The 17578-nt window shown below is 40.2% G+C and overlaps 1 protein-coding gene across 1 annotated transcript in view; it reads left to right on the top strand.

Moving 5' to 3' along the window:
- LOC106080104 (uncharacterized) overlaps positions 1–17578 on the top strand; it is a 345965-nt gene that overhangs the window by 222771 nt on the left and 105616 nt on the right. Inside the window, exons 6-9 of the mRNA XM_056028968.1 lie at positions 1667–1913; positions 2502–2656; positions 3788–5626; positions 7829–7900. Of these exons, the coding sequence (XP_055884943.1) occupies positions 1667–1913; positions 2502–2656; positions 3788–5626; positions 7829–7900 (2313 nt within the window). The remainder of the gene's footprint in view (positions 1–1666; positions 1914–2501; positions 2657–3787; positions 5627–7828; positions 7901–17578) is intronic.

Below are 17578 nucleotides of genomic sequence, written 5' to 3'. Positions count from 1 at the left end.
CAACTGACTGTTCTTACTGACTGTCTCTTACCAACTGCTATCAAGTAACTGGTTAACTCAAGGTTAAAAATGTTCACCTTATAGAAACTTGAGTTGTGAATAATACGCATAATATTAAAATAGAGTATCAACTATATGGCACCAACTTTGAGGTGGTGACAATTTCCTTTCTGAAAGTGAATATTTGTTTTCTTCCTTGAAGCCTTGAATGAGGTTTTAAAAAAACTTGTAGTGCATTGCTTCTGATAGTAGTGCTGAAAATATTGAAATTAATTAAACGGTATATGACACTCAAACATCTACTGAGTAATCAGTCGAAGATGCACACCCATTTACAGCTACAAGGCAAGCCTATTACAAATGAGAGAGAGAAAGAGAGAGACTGATTGATAGATACAAGGCTTACCAAAGTTTTAAGGCCATTTCCCTCTCTCTCTCTCTCCCTCTCTCTCTCTCTCTCTCTTATAGAAAAGTCCTCTTAGTCCTCTAGTTCTCTCAGTCCTTATACCCTTCATAAGAGAGTAAGCAATTTCAGATTATTTCTATTAAAAGCCTCCGCCCCCTTTATAAAGTTCTATATTCTTAATCCGCATACTGAGTTTTTTTGTTTGTTTTTTTTAACTGGTGAGTTATCTATTCTGGACTTGTATTTGTTAATATTCCAATGTACTGTATTGAAGCACAATAACCCTACACATTTTTTTTTACATTTGATTTCTAAACAAGTCGGTTCAACATGTGTAACAAAAACAAAATAAATTGAAAATTTCTCGAACTATATCGCATGAGCCGACAAAATTTAGCAACTTCGACGAGTATCTTCAAAGAAATTAGTGATCCAAGGAAGGTAACACAACAATATATAGTTATTTTCTTTTTTTACACGATTGTCGCCCTTATCTTAACACTTGCTCTTGTCGAGAACACATGGGATGTCAGTGACTCAGTATGATGTAGTCATAAAGACCTTAAATATTCAAATGAATTCATAGAATTTTGTAGGTATTAGCTAGAAAAATACAATAGACAATAATAGACATACATACAAGATACTATGATTAATGACAATAAAACTACAAGACTTTTGGGGCACGACCTCTTCCTCAAGATGATTAGTCTGTTAACTTCTCTTTCCGATGTTGTTGTCTATCGTGGCAGAAGATAAAATCAGCTGGTTTTAAAAGCGCGGAAATCTGAGACGGTGCGCTCGGAATAACGTAAAAAAAGGAGGGCGGGAGAGGGAAGTGTTTGTCACTAAAATGTGCTGAATAGAATCTTAGTTGCAGCCTGTCTTTCACCTAATTTGAAATATAAATAAATTGATATACATACATTTATGTGTGCGCGCGTTACACGTTATACTATAAAATTAGAGAATTCTCGATTCAAATTCAGTGATTAAGCTATAAAAACATATGAGACTGTTGGAAACAAATATTACTTATTTACTTATGTGTTGTTACATTTAATAAAACACAATAAAGAGAACAAGAAATACACCAAGTAATAGATATATCTTTAAGACTGCATTTTGTTTTGCATACAGAAATGTGAAGCCCAGTACATGTACTTCACATGTAGTACAGAACTAAATGGAAGGCTTTTATGTTCCAATTGATCTATTCAGCTTCATTGGCTCTTCATGTTGTTTTATTGTCTCCCTCAGCAACTTCTGTGCCTCCTGCTGCAGGCTCTGGCCTCTGTGGCCATGACCCCGGCCTACCATTCTGCCTTGTCTGAAGCAGACGTGGCCGACATGCTGATGCAACTGCTGCTGCCATCTGATGAGTGGTATTACACCAACCACAGCACCAAATACGCCAAGTATGTCAAGTACCATGCTGCAAGGATCCTGGTCTACATGGGATTGTTTCACAAGCTGGGCGGACGCGTCGACATCTTTGATAGAAGACGTTAGTTCTTCGTTGTTGTCTTTTTTGTAATAATCACAATTTATAAAGCTAGCAAAGAAATTCAAGGACGCTTTTAACATTCTGACATTTAAAATTCTTACACAAAATATTATGAATTATAAACTCGTGTCATTTCTTGTAATGAAGGGATAAATTCCTTTTTAATTTTTTAAAGTTTCTTTTGTATGTCTCCTCATTCTACTCGAAAAAGAATGAGCAGGGTTGAAACAAAACAACAAGATCATCCTGCAGGAACGGTTAGAGAAGAGGTTCCACCCTAAACTTCTACATTTCAACACTATAATAAATTCAATGTTATTTTCCCTATAAAATGATAATTAATTCTTATTCTTCATATTGCAATTGTCTGGTAGAGATTGTGCGATTAGAGTTTGAAATAATAAATATTCCTTTAAAAAATATTACTTTGTTACTTTAGAAAACTATTTTCCAAGGTTGGGATAGGACTTGGGGCTTGTATGGATAGGGCTTGGGGTTGGAATAGATTGTTAAATTTGTATCTGTATACTACAAACATTTCTGTTCATTCAAAATAGAAGATCTCGATTTTTTTTAAATTATCTCCAGCCTTCAACGAGAGTAACCAGAGCTCCTTGCTTCAAGTTCACTCCCCTGAAGATAGTTTTATAGAGCTGATGGCAATGGGGAAAATCGTCATGTTCAACTCCAAGGGTCACATAGAGGCAGCCTCCATGGAAGGTCTCATTGCTGAAGTGATTCAGGTGACGTCAACATTATCTAAACATGCATTTTTTTAAAATATGGAGATGAGAAAGCCTTAGTTATGAGTAATACTAAAATTAAAAAATAAAAGTAGAAAAAGAAGTAGAGATGCACATTATAGCACATAAATCTACCACATAGAGTGTATAAGAGTTCATTATCTCTAATTATATCTATAATATCATTTCAGTTCAAAGATAAAACAAATATTATACCTGTGCTTTCATATCTTATTTAACTGAAGTTTATTAAGAAGATATATTCTCACTAGAATGTAAGGTTTGTATGTGTTGTGTGTGACTCAATGTGTTACAGGAGTCTCACTCCAATCACGGGAGTATAAGATAGAACGAAAGGTGCGAGGAAGACTTCCTAGTCTAGTTTGTTTACAACTGCATGTGAAGGCTTCATGTGTTATGTTTTCATTCATTGGACGTACTACTGGATTACTTAAATTTTAAGCCACCCCGGCAATGCTTCTCAGACTCAACGTGCTGCTCGGGTAGAACCGGTCGATAGAGGTAACGAGAAGCCTATGGGGAAACAGATCCCTCGTTTGGGTGCCCAAGGCACAGGCGGGAATGGAAGGAAGCCCCAACATGTCACTATCTACACAATGTTCCTCAAAAGGGCCATTTTTATGGTGGAAACTTGCATAGCTAATGTGATACGTAGAATGAAAATGTGGAAGGCCTCGCCTCATGCACGAGCGTCTTGAGAGCCATCGGTAATAGGAATGAAACAAAAAATGTACATCTGCTTGGATCTTTCCCAGACAGAAGTTTGTTTAAACAGAAATAAAGCTTCCATTGGTCTAGAGTTTCAAGAGTCTCATACTCAGCTCTAAGGACAATTACGGGGATTTAAAGATGGACTAGTAAAAACTAGACTTATAGGTCAGTAAGTGGACATTGATGGTCACATAGTGCACGTGGAGGGACTTAGGAGCGAATAGCAAGCGTTTTTGGTTAGGCAAAGACGTTTGATCTATAAATGTTTTGATGTTGGGCGCTTTGTATTCCTCCGATTCAAAATATGAACTTAATTACCTCATATAAAAAACTATTGATATAAATGTGTACGAATGTATTTTGTATAGAATAAGATTAAAATAAATTCTTTCTTTTCAGGAAGCAAGTACAGAAGAGCGAGAAGGTCACACGCCTTTCATTCGACTGAGTGGGTCAGTAAGTAGTTTATCAGGTCACTTCGATCATGATCCTATTAGTGGTCCGCAGTCGATTCTCTCTCCACTTGCCACGCCCTCGTGTTCCATGGAGTTCCTGAAGGTAATGAACCAACAGTCCTTGCGTGAGTACTTCTTATCCGGTTTGCCCATGGTTGTGCATCCAGTCATCGTCCTTAGGCTTCTTTCACACAGACTCTTTGGAAACATGATACGCAGAAAGACTCTCTACTCAGACTCAAAGCTAAAGCCTCCAAAAGTGGACAAAGTTGACTCTTGTCCGCCTAGGAAGCTTGACACCTGTGAGAAAGACGACCAGATGGTTGTGAAAGAGCAGCAGCAACAGGCACAAGAAGGTTTACAGATAAAAAACGTAGAACTCTCGGGTTCCCTGAAGTCCCAAAAACAGGAACCAGCATCCACAGTCGTGCCTAAACCAAAGCCAACTCTCAGGGTTATGGTGTCGGACTCGGGGATCGATGAAGACGAAGGGCACACGCAAGATCTGGACGACGCCCAGTTCAGCGAGAAAATCACGGGTAAGCTAGCTAGTCATTCAACTTTCGTACAGACCAAGAATGGAACAACGACAAAACTTGCCTTACGTGCCATTGGCGAAAGCCTTGTCACTCCTCTTGATATGGACATTAAGTCTAGGAATAAAGAGGCCTCCTCAATGGCCTCAACCAACGTCACCACGCCCCCTGATCATTCTGAGTCCTTGGCCTACGACGTAGCATCGAAACAGCCTTCCAAGAAATTATTTCGCTGGCCCAGCAAAAAGCGCCTTTCAAAGTCCCAAGTGAACGTTCAGTTAGCACACCAGGACAGTATAGTCAGCGGAGGTCATCTGACATCTGGGTCTTGTAGTGAAGCGTCCACGCCAGAAGTAGACATCGTTGCCTTTCAAAGAGAACTTATCAATCTTCCTACATTTGTTATGGAGACACCCCCCGTGGATGTATCTCCAGTGTTTTCACGCTCCAGTTCCGTTCCAGAAAATTTAGCCATGAGGCATAGATCCAACCTCATAAACAGTTCTACTGGTCAGCTCCATGTCCATACGGACGTCGTAGAGTGCAAGCACAGTCCTCACAGCCCTAGTCGGCCAACGTTTATCTTCCCCAGCTCACCGATGACCACTGGTCCATTTAAGGCCGGCTCCATGGTGACTATAACTACCACCGACGTCGGAGGAGAAGATGAACGGATTATTCATCACCCTGTGTCTTCGGCAGAGTCTCAGATTTCTCCAAGTCAGCAGTATCCTTCCCCGCCTAGCTCTGATACCCCAGTGGCCGGCGCCGCCATCACAGTTCACTTTGAAGCACCATCTTCTCCAAACCCTTCCACGTCCAGCCAAAGTCCACAGACTCAGTTTGACTTCCCAAGTATCCCCCCTTCCACAAGCTTCGCCAACCACCTCAGCGTCAAGCCAGAATACGTTCCAGTAGTGACACTGTCCCCTCTCCAGCAGCAACTTACATGCCACACATCCTTGTCCACACCTATCTTGTACTCGCCGACACCAGACCTTCGTCCAGCAGGTGTCACATCTAATGTCAGCACGGCCACCACATTGGCGACTCCGAGCTGTGACATATCCTTTCAGCACCGAGGTGTTCTCAAGGTCTTAGAGACATGGTGCAAGATTGCCCAAATTGACCTTGAAGGCAATTCATTAATTGCATTAGAAACCAGGGAATTTCTCAAACGTCTTTCAGGAATGGGACATGAATACAAGTTGTGGTGCCAAAGATTTAGCGCCAACCTAAGGCTAGAGGTGAGTAGTGTGTTATTTTTGTTAAAATAATAATAATAAGCTGGTCATTAAAGCGTTTCCGTTGGTCACCTCTGTTACTTCACCAAAAAAAGATTGCCTTTGACATACATTCGTCCCCCATTCGGGATACTTGCCTTTCCAAGTATAACTGTCGAACCATAATAAGTTCCTCTAAATGTCCATACTAGAGTTCGCAAATCCTTCTATACTGTCCACACTAGCGTTCGCAAATCCTTCTATACTGTCCATACTAGCGTTCGCAAATCCTTCTATACTGTTCATACTAGCGTTCGCAAATCCTTCTATACTGTCCATAAATGTGCTACCTTTAAAACGGGCACAACAGTTACATCAATATGGAAATGGCCTACATGCTTGGATTGCTAGCAGAGGTCATAGATATTCCCTTAAGATTACTTTTCAAATAGATACCCTCACACTTTGTCCAACTGCCTACACTCAAGGTAAATTAACAATCCACTGTTAAAATTATTCACGTAACTGCTCTCTTCTTGACTTACTGTCACGTAACTGCTCTCTTCTTGACTTACTGTCACGTAACTGCTCTCTTCTTGACTTACTGTCACGTAACTGCTCTCTTCTTGACTTACTGTCACGTAACTGCTCTCTTCTTGACTTACTGTCACGTAACTGCTCTCTTCTTGACTTACTGTCACGTAACTGCTCTCTTCTTGACTTACTGTCACGTAACTGCTCTCTTCTTGACTTACTGTCACGTAACTGCTCTCTTCTTGACTTACTGTCACGTAACTGCTCTCTTCTTGACTTACTGTCACGTAACTGCTCTCTTCTTGACTTACTGTCACGTAACTGCTCTCTTCTTGACTTACTGTCACGTAACTGCTCTCTTCTTGACTTACTGTCACGTAACTGCTCTCTTCTTGACTTACTGTCACGTAACTGCTCTCTTCTTGACTTACTGTCACGTAACTGCTCTCTTCTTGACTTACTGTCACGTAACTGCTCTCTTCTTGACTTACTGTCACGTAACTGCTCTCTTCTTGACTTACTGTCACGTAACTGCTCTCTTCTTGACTTACTGTCACGTAACTGCTCTCTTCTTGACTTACTGTCACGGACAAGAGCGCTGTACTTTACAAAGTGCACTGATTACAAACCTTATAGCAACTCAGTCTGTCTTTCTGTCTGTCTTTCTGTCTGTCTTTCTGTCTGTCTTTCTGTCTGTCTTTCTGTCTGTCTTTCTGTCTGTCTTTCTGTCTGTCTTTCTGTCTGTCTTTCTGTCTGTGCCAAATTTTGTTCACGTTATTTCAACCACGCCCATTCTCGGATCAAGTTGAAACCTTATGCAGTTATTTGTTGTATGAAACAAAACATAAATAAAAAGTATCAATCAGTCAATTAATTACTAGTAATTAATTATGTTGTTTGATACCAACAAGGGAAATTAATCCTTCAGTATTAAATCCTTCAGTATTAACAGATAAAAATGGCTAAAAATGTGTTGTTTTTTTTCACTTAGAGATAATTATACACGTTATGTTTTCCACACCCATTCTCGGATGAAGTTGAAACTTTCCACAATTATTTGTTTTACCTAACAAAATATGAATCAAATAAAAAAGTAACCAATTAGTCAATTAATTACTGGTAATTAATTAATTTAGTTCGATATTGATTACGGGTATTATTGATAGACATGGCTATAAATGTACAGATTCGCTTATGTAAGCTTTTTTTTGCTTGTTTTATAACCAAATCAGAAATTAATATTTAAAAAAAAAATAATTTTGTCGAACATAAAAAAAAAAAGGATTGCTATAATCGATGTATCCAGGTATTGTGAGTTGGATAATTCGACAGTGTTTCACAAGGTTTAATTAATAACACACTCGTTTGCACTATGTATGTCTGGACCACTATTTATATTGTAGGTCTACAAGGGGTTGCCTTGGTTACGTACCTACTGTATATCATACGTATTGTATTAGTATCCATTGATACTTGGTCTATATTTTGTCTAGGACATAACATAGTTATACTACTTTTCTTCAATGCTCTATACTGTTTTATAGCTTAGTGTTTTTAGTTACGTCCTATGTTTTTAAATGAGCTTCTAGGTCTGGACTGTTTCTAAAGCTGTGTTGACTTCTATGTATTAAGTAGGTCTATATACCTTCATTAGTCAGTTGTAGAACTAAACAAGAGTGTCTCTATTAACAGGAATGCATAACAGCTGACCAGGCAACGGAGGCCAAAGATGACAATGTATCAATCCATCTCCAATATAAGAAGGTAAGATAGTGTTTCCATGACAACCTGCATCAATAAACTCTGCAGTATGTCCCTGACACTGTCAACAATAGCGCACTTCCAGTTGATTTTATCCCACAGGTTCATTCTTATCTGTATGGCTTCCATTTGTAATAGCATACTCTCTCTCTCTCTCTCTCTCTCTCTCTCTCTCTCTCTCTCTCAATTATTCACGTCTCTCACTTTCTCTCTATGTCAATATTATCACTCCCTATTTTTCTCCCACTCTTTCATTATGTGTTCCTTTCTTTCCATGTCTCTCTCACACTCCATCTCTCACACTCCATCTCTCACACTCCATCTCTCACACTCCATCTCTCACACTCCATCTCTCACACTCAATCTCTCACACTCCATCTCTCACACTCCATCTCTCACGATTTGTCACTGTCACACCATCTCTCTCTCCATTATCTCCTTCCCTCTCTCTCTTTCTATAAATCTCACTCTCGCACACTCTCTTTCACTTTCTCTCCATCTCTCACACTGACTCCATCTCTTTCACTTATTCTCAGTCTTTCACTCTCTCTCATTCTCACTATATCTCACACTCTCTCATTCTCACTCCATGTTTTTATCCTATGTCCTCTTCTTTCATCCAATTCCCTCCTTCTCATCAAGTCTTTGATTCTGGGGACAACACGCAAGAGACTCATTGGTCACAATATTTTTTATGCCTATTAGCATGCCTAATATCATGCCCATTAGTCTGGTCTACAGCATTCCCCTCTGTTGGCCGAATAATAACGAATGGTCAATAAGTCTGCTATTGACCAGAGTGAGCTCGCGAGTCGCAACACTCCTCCCCTCCTTCCTGATGAAACTTAAATGTCATAAAGAAAATGGACTCTTAGTGACCAGCCACTTTCAATTCTCTTTTCGCTTTTTGACAGCCAAACGTAACCCTCGTTCTATTTTCTCAGCCAAAAAAAGTTCGAATCTTTTGTCTTGTAGCTGAGTTGAAAGTCTTGAAGTCGCCTAACCATTTTGAAACAAATCTTTTGTATTGTAGCTGAGTGGAAAGTCTTGAAGTCGTTTGACTAGTTTAAAACACAAATCTTTTGTATTGTAGCTGAGTGGAAAGTCTTGAAGTCGTTTGACTAGTTTAAAACACAAATCTTTTGTATTGTAGCTGAGTGGAAAGTCTTGAAGTCGTTTGACTAGTTTAAAACACAAATCTTTTGTATTGTAGCTGAGTGGAAAGTCTTGAAGTCGTTTGACTAGTTTAAAACACAAATCTTTTGTATTGTAGCTGAGTGGAAAGTCTTGAAGTCGTTTGACTAGTTTAAAACACAAATCTTTTGAAAAAGAAAGGAGCCTGAGAAAATGAAATTCCGACTCAATCGCGACAAGGTTTAATTATTTTTTATAGTCTGATTCTCTGGATCACTCTTACAGTCATATTCTCTGACTTCCTAATAGTCTTTGCTAAAGCACTACTTTATTTAAGTATCTACTAGCCAATAGTTTCACGAAAACTTAGTAACTGTTGTAAGTTCCATTATCTACCTATAAGCACCGGTGATAAGTTTTTATTTGCCTAATGAGCAGACACAAAAGTAAAGCTTTCATTAGCAGAGATACCAGAGAATGTTTGGAAGATTTGTATTGGAAATGTTTAAAATAAAAAGTGATGTGCCTGATAAAAAATATGAACTTCAGGATTTCAGGGTGTAAGATGCGCATGGCAAGATTGCAAGTGTAAAGTTGTTTGTTTTACATGTTCACGCATCACTACTTTGCCTTAGGATGCAAATCTCAAAGATGGTATCTTTACCTATGTGTTTCTCTAACAAGTGAGAATCAACGTGACCACATTGAGGAGCATAGCATAGAATTAACAGTCAGTGTGCAATGTTTCTCTAGAGTTATCTATCACTTTCTAATAGCGACAGTATTTTGAAGACGAAAAGTGGCAATATGCCGCGGGGGATCTCGGGTTTCCTTACCCTCTACTCCGACGCTATTTTAATGTGGCCCTGTGATTTACATAAAAGTGTTGTTGTTTTTGTTTTTTTTAACTAACAACGTGAACACCCCCCCCTCTCTCTCTCTCATTTCTTCTACTTTAACACATACAGTAGGTGTGTTACAAAAATGTCTCAACAGATTAAACTTCAAGTTTTTTCAGATCTAGCTATTCACAATTCGATCTACAATTCTTCCCATATGTTTAACAATGCTGTCAAGGTCTACTAGGGCTCTAGGCAATGTATCTATTACAGGTGTACTTTTATAACTAATTATTAATTTCCTACTACATGCCTTTTCTATTTTAAAGTGATATGCATTGGTTGACAATTAAACTGTATGAAAATGTAACATAGATCTTGTTAACTGTTTGTAGTTCCTAGTTTCTGGTATTCATGTTGAAAATATTGACACCCGACGTTTTACCTGTTTCCACACAAACTGTCTTTGCAACCTTGTTTAATAGTATAGAGTTGAGTCTAAACTTCAATCTGGATTTATATTTCTTGTAGCACAATAATTTTGTATATGGGCTACATTTGATCAAAAACAACTTTCATTTCGAATTGCCGAAAATGTGCTATTGATATTATATCACGCTTGTCCATTACATACGTGTCAAAGCTTGTTTCGTTGTTACAAGCTACCGACGCATGAGACATGGAATAAAAGACTTTTAAACAATAAATCATAGCACTATGACCTAAACTAACTTAAAGGTCTAGATACTTTACAATGGGACGGACGTGGTGACATAGAGTAGACCTAATGGCCCAATGTCTTTCTAGCAAATCCTACAGTCCTTTTTCTTTTTTTGTAAAATTCCCCCCGCCCCCGCCAATAGCTTGCAAACTCTTCATGGGTGAACACTGGATGGGTATTTAAAAAAGGCTCTAACAATTTAATATGTATATCTTTGGGAAAAATAATTGCCTACTTGGCCACACAGTAAAAAACTTAATAACAATATAATCTTACAATTACATACCGTTGACGTCTTTTTTGAAAAACAGCATGAGTGGAAATCAATTTTGTTTTGTCTTCAGTAGATAGTCAATGAATACATAAACATCCATACACTTTTTCGCACGCCATCTTGCTAATATAAAAATCATGAGCTAAACTGCAACGCTCACTGAAAAGACTCGTAGTAATAATGAAGCCTCTCATAAATAATTAGAAGCAAAAGTAAAGTAAAGTTCCTCTTTCAGACCTTGTGTTCTTTAGGGAAGATGATGCAAAGCTCATCTGTTTCTGTGGCCTACGGTTAACGAGGGTGTCGGTGGTCAACACAACGACCAACCATCTTTAGTTTTCCCCAACTAATGTCAGGTACCCATTAGAGCTGGTTGGACTCAGAGGCGCCCAAAGATCCCGAAATTAAAAATCCCATTCTTCACCAGGATTCGAACCCTGGACTTCTGGTTCAGAAGCCAAGCGCTTTACCGCTCAGCCACCAATTAGAATGATTAACTATATACAATCATCAGCTTCATAAAGAATGAGTTGAAACAATTTCTTTTTTTATGTTACTTGTTTTTTCCTAATTTTATTTCATTCTGGACGTCCCATATCTAACGTTCGCTAATCTTTTGTTCAACAATTTGGTCATTTCTTATTCAGACATTTTATACACTTTTCATCCTTAAGATTTCATTTTACTTTCTTAGTAAGCTTAACTCCGACCCCCCCCCCACCCACCCACTCGACTAACTTCTTAAAGGTCTGTAGTCTAATTGAATGCTATTGACAGCCAGACGTACTTATCAGTGTTATTGGACATCTAGACGGATGTCTTATAGTTAGTTACTATCTCCACAGTAACATGTCATCACTTGCCAACTGATCGATAAGTAGAGATAGATAAACTATCAGGATCACAAACTCCTCGACTTTTACCCACATTTGTAGAAGTAGAGACTGTCACAGTAGAGCTGAGTAGCGATTGCGTTGGACTGTCTGAGGTAAAGTTATAGGCGTGATCAGCGAGTGGTGCGGTCCGCACGGGGCTTCAGGTAGTGAGGGGCATTAGATAGTGAGGAGCATCAGGTAGTGAGGGGCATCAGGTAGTGAGGGGCATTAGATAGTGAGGAGCATCAGGTAGTGAGGGGCATCAGGTAGTGAGGGGCATTAGATAGTGAGGAGCATCAGGTAGTGAGGAGCATCAGGTAGTGAGGGGCATTAGATAGTGAGGAGCATCAGGTAGTGAGGGGCATCAAACTTTCCCCCTGAGTGAGTCTGAGATCCCAATGTATCGGTCAGCCTGTAAAAGGACCACGCCTCCATCAGTCCTTTATATCTGTCTTGTGCTTATCACCAGAGACCGTTCGTCCATTTTGTTTTATGTCACTATGTGGACATGACGTGGGAGGCGAAAACAAAATCAAATGACGAAATCGAGGCTATTCGAGACTTCGTAGTCTAACTAAAATATTTAAGACATTACCAACTACTAGTCTAGAGGACACTGCTTAACCCAATATTGGTTTAATTGTGACTATGCTAGAGCTGATATTGAGTACAGATACACACACACACACACACAGAAATTTTTCCCTTGACCGCATTATTTATGATGTGGCAGATAAATATTACTTTTTTGTTCCTACGCAACTATTTAATCCCCACATTGAAAAACCTCTATTGCTCCTAACGACATTTACGTCCAGAATTGTGTCGGGAGCGAAAAAGGGCATCAACAAATTGTCGCAGTTTCTCTATATGCCTCCAAACTTCCAAAACAAGGACCACAGTCGTTTTATCATCTGATTTATATGAATATGTATTCTGCTCGGTAAACTTTTCTATAGTTTTTTTTTTCTATAATATTTTATTGTACATTCTTTGGTTTTTAGCATAATGAATATGAAGACTAATTTTCATTCAAATTATATGGTAGAGAAGTGTGAAAAAAATCTCTAACTTTGAGCTAAATCTGCCTCTTCAGAATAAAAGTAGCTAGTAGATAATAGAAAATAGATACAAATATTGATATATATATTGATTTAATTGAATTATATTTTCAATCTCTGTTTGAAACGTATCTATCTATTCAACAAATGTAGTCCTTCCATCCGTTCATCTGGTTTGGAATCTTTTTTTCTCCTAACACTCCAACTTTCTCTCATTTTTTCCGACCGGGTGGTAAGGGGGGCCTCAGTCGTTAAACGTCCCAAGTTCAACCTCCATATGCCTACGTTTGACCTCCACGGGTAGCTCAATCCACGGGTAGCTCAATCCACGGGTAGCTCAATCCACGGGTAGATCAATCCACGGGTAGCTCAATCCACGGGTAGATCAATCCACGGGTAGCTCAATCCACGGGTAGCTCAATCCACGGGTAGCTCAATCCACGGGTAGATCAATCCAAGGGTAGCTCAATCCACAGGTAGATCAATCCACGGGTAGCTCAATCCACGGGTAGATCAATCCACGGGTAGCTCAATCCAAGGGTAGGACAATCCACGGGTAGATCAATCCAAGGGTAGCTCAATCCACGGGTAGCTCAATCCACGGGTAGCTCAATCCACGGGTAGATCAATCCACGGGTAGATCAATCCACGGGTAGATCAATCCACGGGTAGCTCAATCCACGGGTAGCTCAATCCAAGGGTAGCTCAATCCACGGGTAGCTCAATCCACGGGTAGATCAATCCACGGGTAGATCAATCCAAGGGTAGCTCAATCCACGGGTAGCTCAATCCACGGGTAGCTCAATCCACGGGTAGCTCTCCACGGGTAGCTCAATCCACGGTAGCTCAATCCACGGGTAGCTCAATCCACGGGTAGATCAATCCAAGGGTAGCTCAATCCACGGGTAGATCAATCCACGGGTAGATCAATCCACGGGTAGATCAATCCACGGGTAGATCAATCCACGTTAGCTCAATCCACGGGTAGCTCAATCCACGGGTAGCTCAATCCACGGGTAGCTCAATCCAAGGGTAGCTCAATCCAAGGGTAGCTCAATCCACGGGTAGCTTAATCCACGGGTAGATCAATCCACGGGTAGATCAATCCACGGGTAGATCAATCCAAGGGTAGCTCAATCCACGGGTAGCTCAATCCACGGGTAGCTCAATCCACGGGTAGATCAATCCACGGGTAGATCAATCCACGGGTAGATCAATCCACGGGTAGCTCAATCCACGGGTAGCTCAATCCAAGGGTAGCTCAATCCACGGGTAGCTCAATCCACGGGTAGATCAATCCACGGGTAGATCAATCCAAGGGTAGCTCAATCCACGGGTAGCTCAATCCACGGGTAGCTCAATCCACGGGTAGCTCTCCACGGGTAGCTCAATCCACGGTAGCTCAATCCACGGGTAGCTCAATCCACGGGTAGATCAATCCAAGGGTAGCTCAATCCACGGGTAGATCAATCCACGGGTAGATCAATCCACGGGTAGATCAATCCACGGGTAGATCAATCCACGGGTAGCTCAATCCACGGGTAGCTCAATCCACGGGTAGCTCAATCCAAGGGTAGCTCAATCCACGGGTAGCTTAATCCACGGGTAGATCAATCCACGGGTAGATCAATCCACGGGTAGCTCAATCCACGGGTAGCTCAATCCACGGGTAGCTCAATCCACGGGTAGATCAATCCACGGGTAGCTCAATCCACGGGTAGATCAATCCACGGGTAGATCAATCCACGGGTAGCTCAATCCAAGGGTAGCTCAATCCACGGGTAGCTGAATCCACGGGTAGATCAATCCACGGGTAGATCAATCCACGGGTAGCTCAATCCACGGGTAGATCAATCCACGGGTAGATCAATCCACGGGAAGATCAATCCACGGGTAGATCAATCCAAGGGTAGCTCAATCCACGGGTAGATCAATCCACGGGTAGATCAATCCACGGGTAGCTCAATCCACGGGTAGATCAATCCACGGGTAGATCAATCCACGGGTAGATGAATCCACGGGTAGCTCAATCCACGGGTAGCTCAATCCACGGGTAGATCGATCCACGGGTAGATCAATCCACGGGTAGCTCAATCCACGGTAGCTCAATCCACGGGTAGCTCAATACACGGGTAGATCAATCCACGGGTAGATCAATCCACGGGTAGCTCAATCCACGGTAGCTCAATCCACGGTAGCTCAATCCACGGGTAGCTCAATCCACGGGTAGCTCAATCCACGGGTAGCTCAATCCACGGGTAGCTCAATCCACGGGTAGCTCAATCCACGGTAGCTCAATCCACGGGTAGCTCAATCCACGGGTAGCTCAATCCACGGTAGCTCAATCCACGGGTAGCTCAATCCACGGTAGCTCAATCCACGGGTAGCTCAATCCACGGGTAGCTCAATCCACGGTAGCTCAATCCACTGGTAGTCTCGTGTGGTAATAGCTCCGTGTCCAACAAAAGCTTCCTAAAGCTTACCGGATCACGTGGTCCTAGAGAGCAAGTGAATGTCCTTTTGTCTAGGGTTTAGGTCTATACATCACGTGATTGTTGTAACTATCGAGCCATGCGAGCAGCAACCGTGGGACCGGATTGAACACTTAAACCTAAAGTCAGCGACTTGATGTAATGAAACTTAAATGAAGGTTAAAAAAAAAGGTGTTGGGGGGGGGGAGAGTCAAAACAACTCGAAAAAAAAAAAGAACAGTTGAAAATATCATAGCCAAAAGTCAGTGAAGTTACAACTGTTTATAAAAGCTCGCTAGTTGTGGGGTATACGCTTCGTTTTGATGAATCGATATCCTAGGGCATAAATCAGTGCTTCTCTGACCTGCTGTCATATCAACCTTTTGAACTGGTAGATTTTAAGACCGTGTTTCAGACTTGTAAACTGGTTTCTGTTGTTTTGTAGTAACACCCCAGGATCTTCCCTTCAAAACTTTAAAGCAGTGATTCCCAAAGTGGTCTATGTAGACCCCCAGGGGTCCACGAAGACTTCCAAGGGGTCTACGAAAGTGAAAAAATAAAATGGGGGTCTATGAGATGTCCATGGGGGTCTACGATAATGGATTTAATTTCATTTCATTTGTGACTTAAATTTTCACTCCCATTAATGTAATTATTTCCTACACTGATATATGATCTGTACCTTAGTTAATCTTTTAAACATTTATCCTGCTATTCAAACGAAAAATGTTTGTATTTAATTTTAATACTTATTTAAATATCTTAATTTTGTCTACCTTTTGTTTAACAACAAGAAATGTATATTGTACACCGATGATTATTTAAAATTGGGATTCATTCTTTCCTTGTCAAACAAGCGGTTGCCTAAGTGCCTTTTTATGACGATATGAAACTTATTACGCTAGAGGATAATTTGAGACGATGTCACCCTGATAAAAAGATAAAAGTTTGAAAAAGATAAGTTCAGAATAGACCCACAAAATCTCTCTTCGACATCATAAAGAGAAGATGATGGTTTGTGAACGACTTACAATATCTCTTTATTTATAGCCAAATATGGAAAACACTTTAGGTAAAACATTGATTTTACCTGCCGTTGAAATAGTTTTAAAAACTGTTTAAAAACAAATCTACATCTGATATTATTAAACGAATTTCTTGCAACAATAAAGTTCAAGGGAACATCGGTGTTGTCTTTATATGAGAAAAGAGTCTTTGTAATCACAACAAATTTCCGTAAGGATCAATAAAGCAGTCTTAGTCTTAAAAGCTTCTTATGTAATTCTTTCAAACGACATAAACAGTTTGGGATCAGCGGTCTAGCAGGCCCTGACAGGATGTAGCGCTGTTTGCTGCAAACTACCTAAGGGTTGCTGGCTCCTTTTTTTCCTCAGGGTTGACTCACAAAACCCATGTTTATAGTTGCAAGACAGCAGAGGTTTGAATTCAGATATCCTTCTGCTAGGTGGGTATAAAGCCAAGGCTAATGAGTCCCGCCTGTCCAAGGCTTACTGGTTTTGGTGTTAGTTACTCGCCTTCGCCACTTCTCCTGTTAGTGAAAACAGTTCTGCGGACCCAATATTTGAGCCACACATGAAAGAACAAGAAATACAAGAGAAACTGATCTTTTTGAAAAAGTTTACAAGAATCCCTAAAGCAAATTAATTAATTAATATTTAATGTTTCAAAGACTACTTCATAGAACAACAAATTTCTATATGAAACATAATATCCGTAGCAACGGATGATGAGCCTCCAAAAAAGAACATAACCAGTGTGTTTGATGATTCCAGGAATACATATTTTGTTATTTTAATTGGTTTAAATTTATATTTTATCAATAAAAATGACACCTGTATAAATTCAAATGCAGCTTTAAATTACTTTTTCACTCTGAGACTCACTACATTTAGAAATTAGTTTTAAAAATGTTGATGAATTTGCAAAAATGCAATATAAGTTAGGCAGGGGGTCTACCGAAAATCAGAAACCATGGCAAGGGGTCTACGAGACAAAAAAGTTTGGGAACCACTGCTTTAAAGGCTTCCATTTCAAAGACAGCACCTTATTAGCTTATCGTATTGTACTATAGGCAACTCTGAGTAGTAAGGCTTTAAGAGGTTGTAGCCGATTGTTCAGGCATTCACTGTGACATTTGTCATACTGTGACATTCCATTCCAATCTCGTAAGTTTTCGCAAACTCTTGACCTGACCTAATGAAGAAAACTACTGAATGAACCTGGTCAGGGGGTTGACACTTTACCTGCATGTTCCTGTCATATGACCAATGAGAGAAACCCTTTCA

Source organism: Biomphalaria glabrata, chromosome 1, assembly GCF_947242115.1.
Source record: "Biomphalaria glabrata chromosome 1, xgBioGlab47.1, whole genome shotgun sequence".
NCBI lineage: Eukaryota > Metazoa > Mollusca > Gastropoda > Planorbidae > Biomphalaria > Biomphalaria glabrata.
This window is presented reverse-complemented; position numbering and strand designations above follow the sequence as displayed.